Below are 15,922 nucleotides of genomic sequence, written 5' to 3'. Positions count from 1 at the left end.
CATCTACCACCTAGTATTTCCTGGTAACATAGAGAGGCGGCGTTCCTCCATGTGGTGTGGGCGCCACACCTCGATCCCTACTTACGTTGGTTCACACCTGGGTGGTCACCCACCATGTACTTGTGCATGGAGGTTATACCCAGGATTACTAACAGTCCCACCATCGTGAAGGTGCAAGCAGAGGATTTGGCTGTCACAGACCGTCCGGACTCCGCCGAAATTGGGTCCACTTGGCTTGAGTGTCACCCGAATATCAAAGCTATGCTTTGATATTCAGGTGTCCGTATATGCAAAGCTACACTACTTTAAGACAGTTGCCTTTATCTCATTTATTTCAATTGTCACTCCTAAAAGTTTTCTGCTCCCTGCTCTGTCTGAAAAAAAGCAAGAAAGAAAACGTGCAACACATGTCTGTTTATATAGTGGACAATAACTCCCCTTTTTATGGTACTTAATTTCTGCTGATCTGTGCAATAGCATATCATAACTTATGTCACAGTTTGGAGAATTGAAGGAAAAGAATTTTGAAAAGGAAAGTAAAGTGAAGTACAGATAAATAAGGTTTTAATACAACAACTGCATGTAAGACGAACTAAAATTAAAATTATAAAACTAATGCTGTTATCTTGACCTGACTGGTATAACCTTTCCACAACATAACAGCTAAAAAATGATCAAACATAAAAACTTTGGAATTATGTTAATTACTATATTTCTATACATTAAAATAATTTCCTCTTAGAGAGAGAGATATGCGGGTTACATGGTAATACGTAGCAAATACTAAAATACGTAACAGAAGCTTGGAAAAACAAGCTTCTGTTTAAGCGTGGTCACATGCTATATTTATCTAACATGACCGCACGGTACCATTCTTGATTTCTATTGTAACGTATTTATGTATTCATAGCAGAGGAAGAGAGACTCAGTGTCGAAAGCTTCTGTAAGTATTATTTTACTTTATCAAAAGAAGCGAGCACACTGAGCAAGGGGCAAAGCCCCTAGTATTAATTATTTATTTATTGGTTTTCAAATTTCATATATATATATATATATATATATATATATATATGTATATTTTTTTTTTATTTATTTAACTACTATTTGACCCAGCCAACTTTCCTGGTATCCTCACACTATTCACAGTACCCTACAGATAATTAGGACTTACAGCACTGATTTCTGCTTGATTACAAAATATTAAAGTTCTACACTTAATTGTACCAGCTCCATTATAAGGCATTGAAGCCCTGAAGCTCATGTAATATGAATTTGGAGTCCCTGCCATGAAAAGTAGCTAATGAGAAATTGCAGTCAGTGCATACAATCTCTATGTAATGTCCAGTCTCTGAGAAAGAGTTTTTTTTAATAAATGAAATATAATCCAGAAAGCTGAATTCCATTCCATGGAACTATTCTCACCAGTAAATTGCATTCAGACCATGGAAGTATTCTCATCAGTAAATTGCAATCAGAAAATGAACACAGATCTGTTGCAAGTGTATCATCTTCATTATCGTTGAAATATGCTTAGTTATATGTTAATGTTTCCAATGGTTTTGTTGAGTATGCCAACTTATAAGACCAGTCAGTGATGAAATGTAGATCCTTGAAGCACCTATCCTCTTTGAGTACTCAGACTTGAAAGACCACTCAGTGAAGCACCTGTTCTTCTCAAATACTTTGACTTGAAAGACCACTCTGATGAAATGTGGGCTAAACTTAAGGATGAACTGGCCTATTCTTACTAGCCCTCTCAAATCATTAGTAATTGTCTACTACATTGTTTCTCATCTTTTTTGTTGCTGCGGCACACTTTTAGAGATGCTAAAATTTTGCGGCACACTTTTAGAGACGCTAATATTTTGTGGCACACTGCACACTACGATCACTACTATATTCATATATTCAGAAATGGGAAAGTATTGTTAGGGTATATTTAATAATACACTTATTATTTGTAGTATAGATGAACACATCTAGTACTAGGAATCAAAATGTGATGTCTCATTGATCGCTAGAAGGCACAGCCTAAATAAACACATTTTTTTGTTTGAATTCATTTTAGTTATACTCCAGATTATGGGTACCCATCTGAAGGAAGTGGCTTCTTTTGTTTGAATCTTAGTTAGGGTGTTTATCCCCACCCTGTCGCTATTTTAAAATTGGGAACTCGTTTTCCAATTTTAAAATAACGGCAATAAAACTAACCATAGTCATGTCAATCACTTGTACTTGTAACAATCGATCGGAAGTGGTATCAGATTGTAAAGACTAACCCCCACGATTTTAATATTGGCTGACCTTGCAGCTGTTTTAAAATTGGAAAACGAGTTCCCTATTTTAAAACAGCAGAAAGGTGGGGATAAACACTCTAAATAAGATTCAAGCAAAAGAAGCTACTTTCTCCAGATCAGGTGTACCCATAACCTGGAGTATAACCACAGATGACACTTGTGTGAAACTTAACTTTTATTATAAAAATTGGGTTTATTAATTTGCATTTTCTGCAACACACTAATGTGCCACAGCACACAGGTTGAGAAACACTGGTCTACCAGCTGCCAAAGCTTGTGTTTGCAGTACCAGGTGTCGTCTGCAGCACAAAGAACTACTTTGCAGTAATCTAAAGATTGCCAAATGAAGCAGCTCACTTTAGGTTATTGTGTTGTAGGAACTGGTCACTCAGAATTTTAATTTCAATATGATATAGTTGTAGAATCAACTCATGCAGGAAGGATCATTCAAGAAAATGTTGGAGTTTTTCATTGTATGGTGGAAATTGTTTTTCAATATGATGTTGCATGGTTCATATTTTTCAGAAAGAAATAGTCACTTCCTACTGAAGAGGATGTCAGTTTTCATTTTGACAAGGATTCAGCGAAGTAGTTGCACCCTACTGAAAAAGATGTTTTATACAAGTGTCATCATCATCATCAGCCATTTTCAATCCACTGCAGGATGAAGGCCTTTCCAGTTCCTTTTGTTTCACACAAGTTTCACAGAAGTGTCAAGTTTCACACAAGTGTCATCTGTGGTTAAATTACTTCTTACATTTTGCTTGCTGCAGCTCAAAGAAACATTCTACACGTATTCATTTCAGTCACAAAAAACTTGAATATGCTATTTTTTATTATTATTATTTATTTATTGTACTAGGCAGTCTCAGCCAGCATTCCTGGCACCCCATCACTATTTACATACTGTACAGATAATTACAATTGCTCCATTATAACATATTGAAGTTCTGCACTTCATGTGCTCACTCCGTTATAGGGTATTGAAACCCTACAGTTCATATAACATATGGAAGTTCCACACATCATGTGCCCACTCTGTTATAGGGTATTGAAAGCCTATACAGTTCATGTTGTGTGTGTTTAAAAATAGCTAGTGAGAAAGTCCTTGCACTAGCCCTCTTGAATCATTTCACCTGTCTTCTTCCGTCATGTTTGCCACAGCCGACAAGACATTCTACATGCATCTATTTCACTCACGAAAAATTGGAATGTGCCATGGAAGTATCCAGTGCAGTGCATGGATCATGTTATTTCACGTTACTATCATCACACAAGAACACCATTTCATTGTGAGTGATAGCTGCATTTGTGTAGTTTCACTGGGTAAGCTACCCACCATTAATTGGAATGGTACTATACATCCTATGCTTACCCTGACTGTCAAATCTCCGTTCCAATGTCCAATGGACTATTTAGCCCATCCACTTGACCACCATTTTACACAGGTAGTTTTAACAGGATTGTACTTGCTACATTTGCAGCAGGACTTGTCGTCTCTTGAAAACTTGTACTGCAAAATTTTGGAAAGCACCAAAGCCCGTTCTTATCTCGAGTAGAAGGGCCTCACATCCAGACGTCAGTGTTTGCACACTGGTGCTCCATTCAATCAATTCCTCTCATAGATCTTGGTATTCATGGCACCTATACAAAGGATGTACCCAATCTTCTTTTTCTCCACAAGTACACAATGAACGTGCTGAAACATCTAATTCATTTAATTTACAAAGAAGGATTTTGGTTTTGTAAGCAGGAACGTTGAATAGAGGTTTGTTTGAAACCAACTTGGTATACCCTTCCCAAACTTTAATGCTTGGAAGAAACTTTTTGGTTATTAAACCCTTGGTACAGTTATTCCATGTTTTGTCACTGGTCAATAAGATGAGTCCACAATCATTTCCTCTCCTCATTATAACTATCGTCACAACAAATTTCAGTTGATATCCACTTGCATGGCTGTCTATGCTGCAGATAGTAGCACGTTGACTTGAATACTAAGACCAGATCCAGTGGCAGCCATCCTGTTATCACCTGCAAGGTCTCATTTGACACAGTTCTACAGGTCATACTGAGTTGTAACAATGTTATCCATTGAATTGGAAATATTTTCCTAACATTTGCCTTTTGCAAAACACAATCTAACCAGACATGCACACCATAGCTTGCAGTTGGCAAGAAGATAGTCATAAAATAAATTCAACAACTTGCCTTTTATCCCCACTCCTCCCTAGTGACACATCCAATCATACCAACAAATTTACGAATCCTCTCAGCGATGTAATTGATATGTGAGACAAACCGTAACTGTCTATCAGTCTGAACTCCTAGGTATTTGATTGTCTTCACACACTGCAGACTGACTCCATCTATTCGGCATCTATGTGGATTTATTGTAATAGACAGGTATCCTTTTAACAACACAGTTTTGCTCTTTTCTGTTGAAACTACAAGCCTGTGCAATATACACCAGGTACTCAGCTCCAACAAAATGATTGCGATTGCTCCTCTAATTGAGGTCTCAAGTCACCACCCACCACCAAAACTAAGTCATCAGCATACGCAGTCATAACAATATTGTCATAAGTTTCCAGTTCTAACTAATCATTTAAGACTAAATTCCACATTAATGGGCCAAGGACTGAGCCTTTTGGGCAGCCTCTTACAATTTGTCTGGTGATACTCCCACATGCTGATGTAACTGTTTGGTCACAGAGGTAATCTCTTATAACAGAGTGGATCTGTGGTGTGCATTTTGCCTGATGTAATACTATAAGAACACTGTGCCAGTTAATGCTCTCCACCAATCTGCTGAGAGAAGATTGGTGGAATCAGCAGATTCCACCAACTTTTCCAATGCATCATCAGTCCATTTCCCTGCTTTAAACCCATATTGTTTTTCAGACCACTTGCAGTTTTCCATAATTCTACCTGCTAGCAATCTTTCATAAACCTTCCCTAGTGCACTCAATAATGCAATAGGATGATATGAATCTGCTCTTTCTTTCGGTTTCAATGGCGATTTCAGCAGAAGTTTTTAAAATGCTTCCTTCCCTGGTGGTGGAAATACTCTATCACTGAGATGTGTTAAAAATACCCACTTCAGTGCTCATCCTGTGAGATGCAACTTATTGTCCATAATTTTCTGGGCACCTCCGTAGCCAGGTGGCAGGAGCAGCAGTGTGTAGCACACGCTTCTTGATTAGACTGGGCTTTGAGCCCGTGACCACCAAATACGGAGGATGCGGAAAGGTCAGGGAATGACCACCGCATGTCCCCGGAGCAATATGGCCTTAGTTGCTAATGCTCCTAAAAACCAAATAACAAAAAAACAACATAATTTTCTGGTTTATTATCCCTTTCATTCAACCATCTGGTCAGACACTTTTCAGTCACTCTCCACATTGAATATATCACATTTCTTAGGAAATAAAGCAAATATTGAAGAACTTTTATTGTATCTAAAACATATTAGCTTGTGGCATATAATTTAACATCTCTAATGATATGCTTCTTGTGAATAACCGATGAACAGACACAATTTGGCCTTAGTAGTCCTTGTGTCATTAAACCCAATACCACCAACAACAACGTGTTAAAAACACTTAGCAGCTGCTCTGGTATCAATTTCAGACTCTGTTTTATGACCTCCCTCTTAGTGAGGTCCATCCTTGGGCATTTGTTCTTGATTCCTTCTACTGCAGTATCCAACTCATTCATCTGGAAGCTGCAATCTTCCCCACTGCCTCTGTAACTTTCATTAAGCAATTTCATTTCCAAGTATTTATTTCCACCATCATCAGGATACCCATATGCTTTTAAGTCACTCACGAAATTATCTAGAATCAAACCTACGCTTTCTTTCCAATTTCGAGAAGCACCATCACTAGCCTGAATTGAACATGCGATATCTCCTGCTGGATGTTTATTACATAATTTATAAATTAAGCCCCGGGGGTCACTGTTTCCACATATCTTTAAAAGTTCTTTCCACACATTACATTTTTCTTTTTCAATCACATGCGTGTATCTTCTTTTCAGTTGCTGATACTCCTATAAACGTATTTGATCTTCTTCAGTGCGATGCTTGCTTTGCTATATCTTCCTAGCTCGGTTGGTTTCTTTGCTTAGCATTGTCAGCTGTGAAGTCCACCACTTAATAGACATATGTTTAGTTTGACAGTGTCTCATTGAAACTGTAGAGAAAGCTGATACTGCATCCTTCACAGAAGGCTGCAGTGTCAGCCCATGTGTTCAACAATTTGGGTGGCCCTGCAGCATTCTGTTTGATTAATTTTTTGTCAAACAGATTCCAGTTAGCAGTATGGACAGAGAAGTGTTGCAATTGGCCCTGCATATACCTAGCTCTTTTCCATTATCTTAAACCTAATCACTCTATGATCAGGTTTGAGATAATGTCAGGCTCAACATTCTAGCTTGTTATCTGTTTGGACCCTCTTATGGTTGAAAGTGTGATATCAGTGTTTAATTCCTCATTCACTGTCCAAAATATGCTATACCCCAACCTCTGATTATGGATTATGAGATTATTTTGATTGATTGTTTCCTCCAGTAAACATCCTCTATTATCAGTATACCTGCTATACCATGAAGTATTTTTTAAATTTGACTCCAAGCACGAAATTATTGTTTATCCTTTTGGATATTCTAACAGACGTTCCATGTAATCTAAATTTGGTTCAATATCTGCACCATGCTGGAAGTATGTCGATGCTAAGTAAAATTTGATATCCTCATTTTCAACACAGACATATACGGCATGAGAATTACAGAACAAATGCAGTCTAGCCGCCTCTAAGCTATAATTGAAAATGATGATTGTGGCCCGCAGGTTACATTCTTTACACAACACAATATTCATAGACAGGGAGAACCCCATGAGTTTTCCATAAATTTTGTAAAGTTCTTGAATGCATGCCAGATCAACGTGTTCACGATTGCATGCTATTCTCAACTCAGCTGCTACAGCTTTTGACCACTGCGCACTCAGCTGGATTATTTTTATATTACTTTTACCATTAATCCGTCTGTTACGATTGCTGCATATACCATTCCCATATTCATAGTAATTTTGATCTGTGAACATCTTTGGCTACCATTTTTTACCATTCTGAATATCAGACATGTCCGTTCTTTCAATTATTAATTTCCATGCTCTTTCAAATTCTGAGCATCTTTTGTCCCTAATTGAATGATCTGCCTTATTTCCTCGATTCAAGCAGTTGACGCTTATGACTATCCGGACAAGTGTGATATGTATGCTAACTCTTTGCACAGTGGCTGCAAGCAGGCTCTTGTCATCTGCAAGTTTTTGTAGTGTGGCCAAATGACTGGCATTTGTAACATCTAGTGACCAAATGAAATGCATTTAGCCAATAGGACATCATTCCTATATAAACTCTTCCCTGGTTTATGAAATATATGTGCAACTCGATACCTCAGTTATCCAGTTTCTACCAGTTTTTGTTTTGTTTATACTTCTAAAACGAACCAAGAGTTCCGATTCTATCTCTGGTCTGTCTACATTCAAAAGCTCCTCTTTGTTTATTCCTTCATCAACATCATAGATAATTATTTTTCAGACTTTGTGTTTTTTAGGCTTTGAAAATGAAATGCCCAAATGGTGAATCCGTTCATTTTTCCTTATCTGATCAATGTCCTTTTCAGTCTCCAACTCCAGTATGATCCTCTTTCCACTATTTGTTGTACCTTCCGAACCCTTACAGTTTTCAGCATTCCTGACATTGCCCTTCCAACAGCCAGTTGAACATCCTTACTGCTTTTCAGACATGAATCTTCTTTTGCTTTAATGACAAGCATGTGGCCTCCACCTGCTTGTTTTTCTTAGGTTGATCGTTACCTTTTTGATATGTATACTTTCCCCTCTCCTTGAACAACATAGGCGTCTCCGTAGCCAGGTGGGAAGGAGCAGCAGTGCGTACCACACGCTTCTTGATTAGACCGGGGTTCGAGCCCGTCACCACCAAATATGGAGGATGCGGAAAGGTCAGGGAATGACCACCGCATATTCCAGAGCAATATGGCCTTAGTTGCTAATGCTCCTAAAAACCAAAACAACTTGAACAACATCGCTGTAGAGACTATCACCTGCTTGCAAACTCCCAGTCCCATCACCTTATGAAGCGGTATTTTTTGCAAGTCTTGAATGTGTCCTTCGTATATCGTAACCATCCTTTGCAGATGACACACCCTCTCTTTCAAAGTTTCATTTTGGTTACCCAGCCGTATGGCTGCATTTTCTAATGCCCCCATCTCAACAGAATTTCCGCTATCACAGTTCAATTTATGGCATTGTCTTTATTTAAGAGGAAGTCTTGCTGATCACTTCTGAGTGAACCAGTAAATTTCGTGACTGGATATAAGTATACTTGACCTGTCTTCTCTGGTGAAGTATCTTCTTTTTCTTCACCCTCCAACCCATGTCTAGTCTCCATACTTATTTTCTTCAGGGCTTAAATTTTTGTTTTGATCCTCAACTTGTAGGGACATCTGGATTGAGGACAAATCTAAGTTAATATCATGGATTAAATGCCATTCACCATCTATTAAAAAAAGATCTAAAGCTATATTTTGTTTCACCCTTTCAATTGACCCAGTCTCATGTGCATGATTACATCCTTTTTCTGGTCATGCTTATATGTATACTCCACGTGACTTACTTTCACTCATATCAGGAGTTCCCACCAAACTGTCCTGCCCTGCATTCACCAGTTTATTTCTTTTCTTAAAGTTCAATTCCTGAGAAGCAACATTATCATAATAGGCTCTGTCTTGAAAAGAGGCGCCTCTGAAGCCAGGTGGGCAGGAGCAGCAGGGCGTAGCACACTCTTCTTGATCAGACCGGGGTTCGAGCCCGTGACCACCAAATACGAAGGATGCGGAAAGGTCAGGGAATGACCACCGCATATCCCGGAGCAATATGGCCTTAGTTGCTAATGCTCCTAAAAACCAAAACAACAACATCTTGAAAAGTCAGTGGATTATCGTCTAGAGCAGTCCCAGAGGCTACTTCCCCCCAATATTTATATAATACTTGCACTTCAGTGTCAACACTAAGCACCGATTTGTTCCCGGATTGAATGACAATTTTTTTTTTCAATTGAACCACTATTCTAGAAATCTTCCTTCCTTTTATACTCTTTGCTTTTTTCTTTTTCAACCCCTTTTCCTTAACCCCTTCTGACTTGCTCTCACCGGTATCAGGAGTTCTCTCTGAACTATCATGTCCCACAATTACCAAATTCTTTCCCTTTTTAGAAGTCAATTCCTTAAAATCATTATCATAGGCTCTGTCTTGTGTAGACAATGAGCTATCCTCCAGAGCAGCCCCAGAGACTACCCCCTCCAAATCTTTATATATTTGCATTTCAGTATTAGCATTGGGCTTTGATTTGATTCCTGATTGACTGCCTATTTTTTCCACTGAACCTCTATTCTTGAAATCTTCCTTCCATTTTTACTCTATTTTCTTTGTTTTTTCTTTTGACCCCTTTTTCTTGACTCCTTCGTACTTGCATCTACTTGCTTACTATTTATCTGTTGCTGTCCAACTTTTTCATCTTTTTGGCAAGCAGTACCCATAGTCCATTGCTCTAACACTGTCTCCACTTTGCCCATGATATTTCTTAATCCCACTGTACATTAATACATCTAGATCAAAATCAGGTGATGCCAAATCGCTGATATCCAGAGTTCACTATTAAAATTCCATCTGGCATTGAATAACTTTCCTCCTCATTTCAACTCCGTATTGCCATTAAGCAGTTAAAATGGCAGAAGGGGAAATTAGCTAATTTGTAATATTTCTTTATTTCTTAAGCAGTGATCTTTATCGTTAACCCCATTCACCTACATTAGTTTCCTAATTTGTTTAGTTCTACTAGTTCACAAGTGCTGCACATTTAATCAGGTGATGCCAGGTCACAAGTGTATTTAAATAAATGAAGCTATTTAAATTGGTATGTAATAATTGTTGTCATTTCAAGGTAATAGAATTAGCATCACTTGTATTACCCTATATGGTATTATATATTATCTGCCTATGTTTCCCCACGTCACTGAATAAGTCCCCAATTGAAAGTAGCTCTGTAATTAAAATAATTGCCGAATGAGATTTCAATGTCAGCCAATTTTTTTGTTAAGTCTTTAAAATAACTAATATATCTTTTAAAACTGAACAAAAAATTAGCTGTCTATCACAATTGACTACAATAGTGCCCTCCACTGAAATTATCCATTGCAGCACATGGAAATGCAGGGGGGGTCATTTTATTTCACACTCCTCTGATTTGAGCTAATGTGGTTTTATATTTGTATATCAAAATTTTATATTCTACACTTTTTTTATTATTACACAGTTCAGTCCAGTCTTTAAATACAGCAGCTGTTGTTTTCACCTTGCAGATCATGGGGGGAGGCCGATCTAATGAGTAGTGCAGAGAGAGGGGAATAGTTTATGCTCTATCCCAGTGGTGTCCCAGACTTTTTTAATCCGAGTCACGTGAGTGATTCCTAACACTTAGGCGCCTCCGTAGCCGGGTGGGAAGGAGCAGCAGTGCGTAGCACACGCTTCTTGATTAAACCGGGGTTCGAGCCCGTCACCACCAAATACAGAGGATGCGGAAAGGTCAGGGAATGACCACCGCATATCCCCGGAGCAATATGGCCTTAGTTGCTAATGCTCCTAAAAACCAAATAACAACAACAACCTAACACTTACAAACTCGAGTCATCAGTGGAGTAATTCCTAATGCTTGAAAAAGATCATGCCATGCCAATGTATTGAGACACAATTCAGAAAGTGCTGCAGTCTCCCACCCAGTGACGTACTCATGACTACGAATATATGCATAAGGAATATTATGCATACAGTTTCCTCATTTAAATTTTCATGTTTTTTAGCATTTGTTTTTCCAATATGTATCCTTAACTTGTTTTCATAATGCTTTGAAGATTATCATGTTTTGATGTATCAAATGAAAGCTCAGCCTGTGAGGATAGTTGATATTTTGTGTGTGTGTATTATTTTGATTCACAACCTCATTCATATCTTTTTGTTCTTATTGTATTATCAACTTTATTATTTTTGTCATGAAAATGGAAAATGAAATTTACCTGTAATTTTTTTATATGTTCATTAGTATATTTATTGTTTTCCTCCTATTTTCTATGGGACTGTAATTACTACCCCCTCCCTGGTTGCAGTTATAAGTGGGCAATTATACTTATTATTTGCACAATAACATATTTTTTTCAAATATATTTTCACATTAAATTTTTTTTTTTTTTTTAATTCAAGGTTCCAATAACATTTGTTGATCGTTTCTATGGAGAATCCAAATTAGGAGGAAATGAGATACTGCAATTTACTAAAGGACTTCTTTATCTGTTTGCCACCACATAGCAAATTAAATTGATTTATAATATGGACTGAATAATGGTTTATCTTTGTATAAATGTACATGATGGACAAATTCTTCAAATAAAGCAATTGTTTTTCATTGTTACTAAGCCATTTTCAGTCTTTAAAAATGTAGTTTTTTTTTATGTGCAATTCTTGATTTTCCAAGAATTGTTATCTTAAGGTCTATTTAAAATTACATAACTTAAAAGGAAGAGGTCATAAAATATTTACAGTGCATTATGGATGGGAGAGATGATCACTTTAATGCTATGTAATAGGTTTTTTAATAAAAAATAAATTAGTATCATTTGAAGTGGAGTATTCAGGCTCTCTTTGAGCCTGAATTACTCCACTTCAAATTTATTAAATAATAAAAAAAAAAAATAAATAAATATATATATATATATATATTTTTTTTAAGATAAAATAGCTGTATCTGGAAAAGAACACCTTTTAACATACTTCATTTCGTGATCTTCACTGGGAGCCTTTGAGAGCCTATTAAATTGCCCATTTCTATGCTTGAATGAAAAATTTTAAAAACTTATTTATTAGCATATATATATATATATATATACAGTCCATTCCAGTTATTCGGGACACATTGGGACTAGTGCATTTTGGGCCGATTAAGCGGCTGCCCCAATTATCCGAAGTTTCACGTAAATAGTTAAAAATACAATACAGTACCCCCCCCCTTACAATCAGTTCACTGTACAATCAAATCATGTTATGATGAATTCAACATAGTACTGTACCATTCACTATACGGTGCAGTAAGCGCCAGTCATTGTGATCACGTTTGTGAATTGAATTTTAATTCTATTAAACAGCGATTCTAATTAGTGAAAATAGGAGGAATATTATCCACAGGCTATAAAAGCAAAGATATATTAAGCACAAATTTACCCTTTATTACCTTACCAATTAAAAAATTAAATGATATGTGAAAATCGAAAGAATATACATGATAATCGGAATAATTAATCGTACTGTAATATGTACGTACGAACTAGTTGACATTTCTGTTCACTGACATTTGTGGGCGGGGGGGGGGGGTTAAAATTTAAAACAGTAAAAAGATAAGCAGTCAATAACAAAGAACACAGCGCACACAAATTGCAAGTAACACAATATGCGCAAGTGAGAACCGAGTAACGAGTTACAAAGCTTTAAAAATAGGAATGAAGAGAAGATCTGAAAATTAATTTTTTTATATGATTGAAGATTTCATGGAAGTGTAAACACATTTCACCATAATAACCCACAGAATTCCAGCTGTCAGTATTATCGCAAATTCAGTAAGATCGAGTTTACTGTCCATTTATGATAGATTTCACTAACAGAAAAGCCCAATAAACAGGTGACTGCTAATTGTTTTTATTGTTTTATAGTTGTGACCTCCAGAATTTCGACCGAACCATGTGGTACCCTCGGAGACAATCTTAGGGTAATCTCCAGTGCTGCGGTCTCCTGCCCCGATTAAACGGCATGCTGTCCCAATTAAGCGAAGTAAACCCTGGCTATTTTCTTGATTGGTTTCTGTTTTTTAAGATTTGCCCCTATTAACAGGTGGCCCAAATAACCGGAATCCACTGTGTGTGTGTATATATATATATATATATATATATATATACACACACACACACGTATAGACACACACTTTATTCTTTCTTATTTTATGTTTTCTGCTACTACAATGAATTAATCTTATTATATTTTTGATTTTTAAGTTGGTGCTATTGATATGTGGCATTAATGCTATTGCAATAGTTAACAATTAAACATTATTTGTACTTTATTTTGCTTAGGGCAGGGTCCTAATCATTTTAGGATCCGTTTTTGAGTTGCAGGTGCATTTATAACATGGATGGATGCATTTCTGGCATTAAGGCCTAATGGTGCTGACCAACAATTTAGTGGTTGCAGTTAACACTGCAACCAATTCGCCTAGGTTTTTACAAGTTAAACATTAATTTATATAATCTTACATCTAAAAACTATGGCAAAAAGCAATATAAAGAAAATAAAAGAGAAAATAAAGTGTTAAATGTAATAACAGGGCAAAGTGAAAAGTAATAGAAAAGGGGTTAAAGGAGGAAATGGGAAAATACATTCATCCTTGTGGCCATCCCTCTGCTACTTCATCAGGGTCTTTGAACAGACAGACAGCCATATGAAATGAATGTCTCATGCATACCTGTTTCTGTTGTCCCAATAATAAGTTTACTGCTTTTATTTACATATTTTCACTTTTAGCATAGGCAAAATAAATTTTGATAATTTGCTTGGTACTTAGAGCAAATTCGGATCGGAACCCAAAGTCCAATCGGTATGCATCAGCATAGAGTACTACGGTATAATTTAATAAAATACACTATTTACCTGAAATCTCTGAAAAACGAATTATTGGTGGTGGTTGGCAGGAATAGACCGTTTTTCAGTCTGCCGCTGGATTTATAGTATAGGGGTTGCAGGGGTGCTGCCTGGCCAATTTACAGCAATCCTGCATTTGTCTGGTAGTTAGAATAATTAATTTAACTAAATCTAAGCTCTCACTACCCTAAATTAATGTATTTATTGAATGAATGGCAAATTTTGAACAGGATATTTATTATATTATCAGATAATTTTGAAAATATTGTAAAGGCAATTTTCGATTAGATAAAGATTAAAGGCAAATACAGAAAGAAATAAGGTGTTATGTGATTAATTACCTACGATGTATTATTTACACTAATTCACGAGCTGAACTTACCAGCTGTTTGGATGATATCCTTTAAAGTAGTCTCCTTAACACCGTATATAGCATTGACACAATAGCATGATTCCAGTGCTTCTTCATCTTAAGCAAATAGGCTTTTGGAATTGCTAATAGTTCCTGTGTTGCATAATGAATAATTTCTTCAGTCATAAATTTGTCACCCTTTCAAGAGAAAAAAAAAAAAAAAAAATCACAGAGCCAAATCTTGAGAGTGGCAGATGAGGGATCACAATGATGGAGTACTTCCCAAGCGGGCTTTCAATGGAAAGTGACGAGTATTCAGGACATTGTCATGATGCACATGCTAATTACCAAAAGTCCACTTTTCTGGCCATTTTGCCTAAACAGCATCACACAGTCATCTTAGAACTGTTTGTAGTATTCCTGGTTCACTGTTTAATTTTATCTTGCATGGTCACTACTTTACCATGCAGGACAAATTCATAGCAAACAGTGCCTCGTGAGTCAAAAAATACGATAAGCACGATCTTCACATTTGATCAAAATTGTCTTTCTTTTGAGCCTAAGAGAAAACAGTCTTCCATTAAGAGGATTGGGCCTTTGTTGACAAGTCCTAGCCATACACCCATGATTTGTCACCAGTAATGATGGAAGAAGCAGATTGTGGGTCAGGAGGGGACCACATTGATGAAGATCCTGAAAACTTTCTACTGCATGTGTGAAAGCACTATTGTCTGTGTTCGTCGTTGAGGATATGAGGGACAAATGGTTGAAATGTGTCTGATTCCCAAAATTTGTTAAAATTGACTTGTCCCATAAGAAATACCAGTTTCACCATTAACTTAAATTTTGATTACTTCTAGATCAGATCACAAACACAAGTGATTAAATTGTTTTTTGAAGTTAAAGGGTAGCCAGGGTTAAGATCTCTGATGGACAAGCTTCCCTCTTTAAACTTTGTGGACTACTGAAAAGTTTTTAAATGACACACACACACACACACACACACCCCCCTTCTCTTAAAGCTGTCTAGACGAGTCACCGAATATGTTCTAAAAAGTTTCAAAATGCTACAACAGCACAATTTCAAGATACAGTATGCAAATTTCTACACATCTATTCTGCAACATTCTTTTTCTAATTTAAATTTATGTCCCCTTGTGTGTTTCATTTGAGAAACAGTAAGGATATCAGCATTTAGTTTACTTAACTCTTTTAAAGCCTTACACACTTCAGTTAGGTCACTGTACAGATACTTAGTTTCTAGAGACTGCAATTTACAGAACCATGGTCTTTCCTGGTAAAATATCCTTTGTGCGCTCCAATTAATCTTGTTGCTCCTCTTTCTACCCTTTCTAACCGATTTGTGTCCTTCCTAAAATGAGGTTTTCCAAACCTGTATGCAGTATGTGGCCTAGCCGTTGTTTCATACAATGGGATAATCATCTTGATCCTTGT

General features: G+C 36.8%; 1 protein-coding gene across 2 annotated transcripts in view; it reads left to right on the top strand.

Annotated features, from left to right (window-relative positions):
* The window catches only part of Dpm1 (Dolichyl-phosphate mannosyltransferase subunit 1), a 110,751-nt gene extending 98,972 nt beyond the window's left edge, over positions 1-11,779 (top strand). Inside the window, exon 8 of one of the 2 annotated variants that reach the window (XM_090381909.1) lies at positions 11,635-11,779. In XM_090381909.1, the coding sequence (XP_090238035.1) occupies positions 11,635-11,739 (105 nt within the window). In that variant the 3' untranslated portion in view covers positions 11,740-11,779. Of the gene's footprint in view, positions 1-10,739; positions 10,815-11,634 lie in introns of those variants that run through there. The other variant, XM_090381910.1, reaches the window with a different exon arrangement.
* Positions 11,780-15,922: the final 4,143 nt, after the last annotated feature.

This window comes from Mastigoproctus giganteus, chromosome 9 (genome assembly GCF_048544385.1).
Source record: "Mastigoproctus giganteus isolate SK-2022 chromosome 9, ASM4854438v1, whole genome shotgun sequence".
Lineage (NCBI taxonomy): Eukaryota > Metazoa > Arthropoda > Arachnida > Uropygi > Thelyphonidae > Mastigoproctus > Mastigoproctus giganteus.
This window is presented reverse-complemented; position numbering and strand designations above follow the sequence as displayed.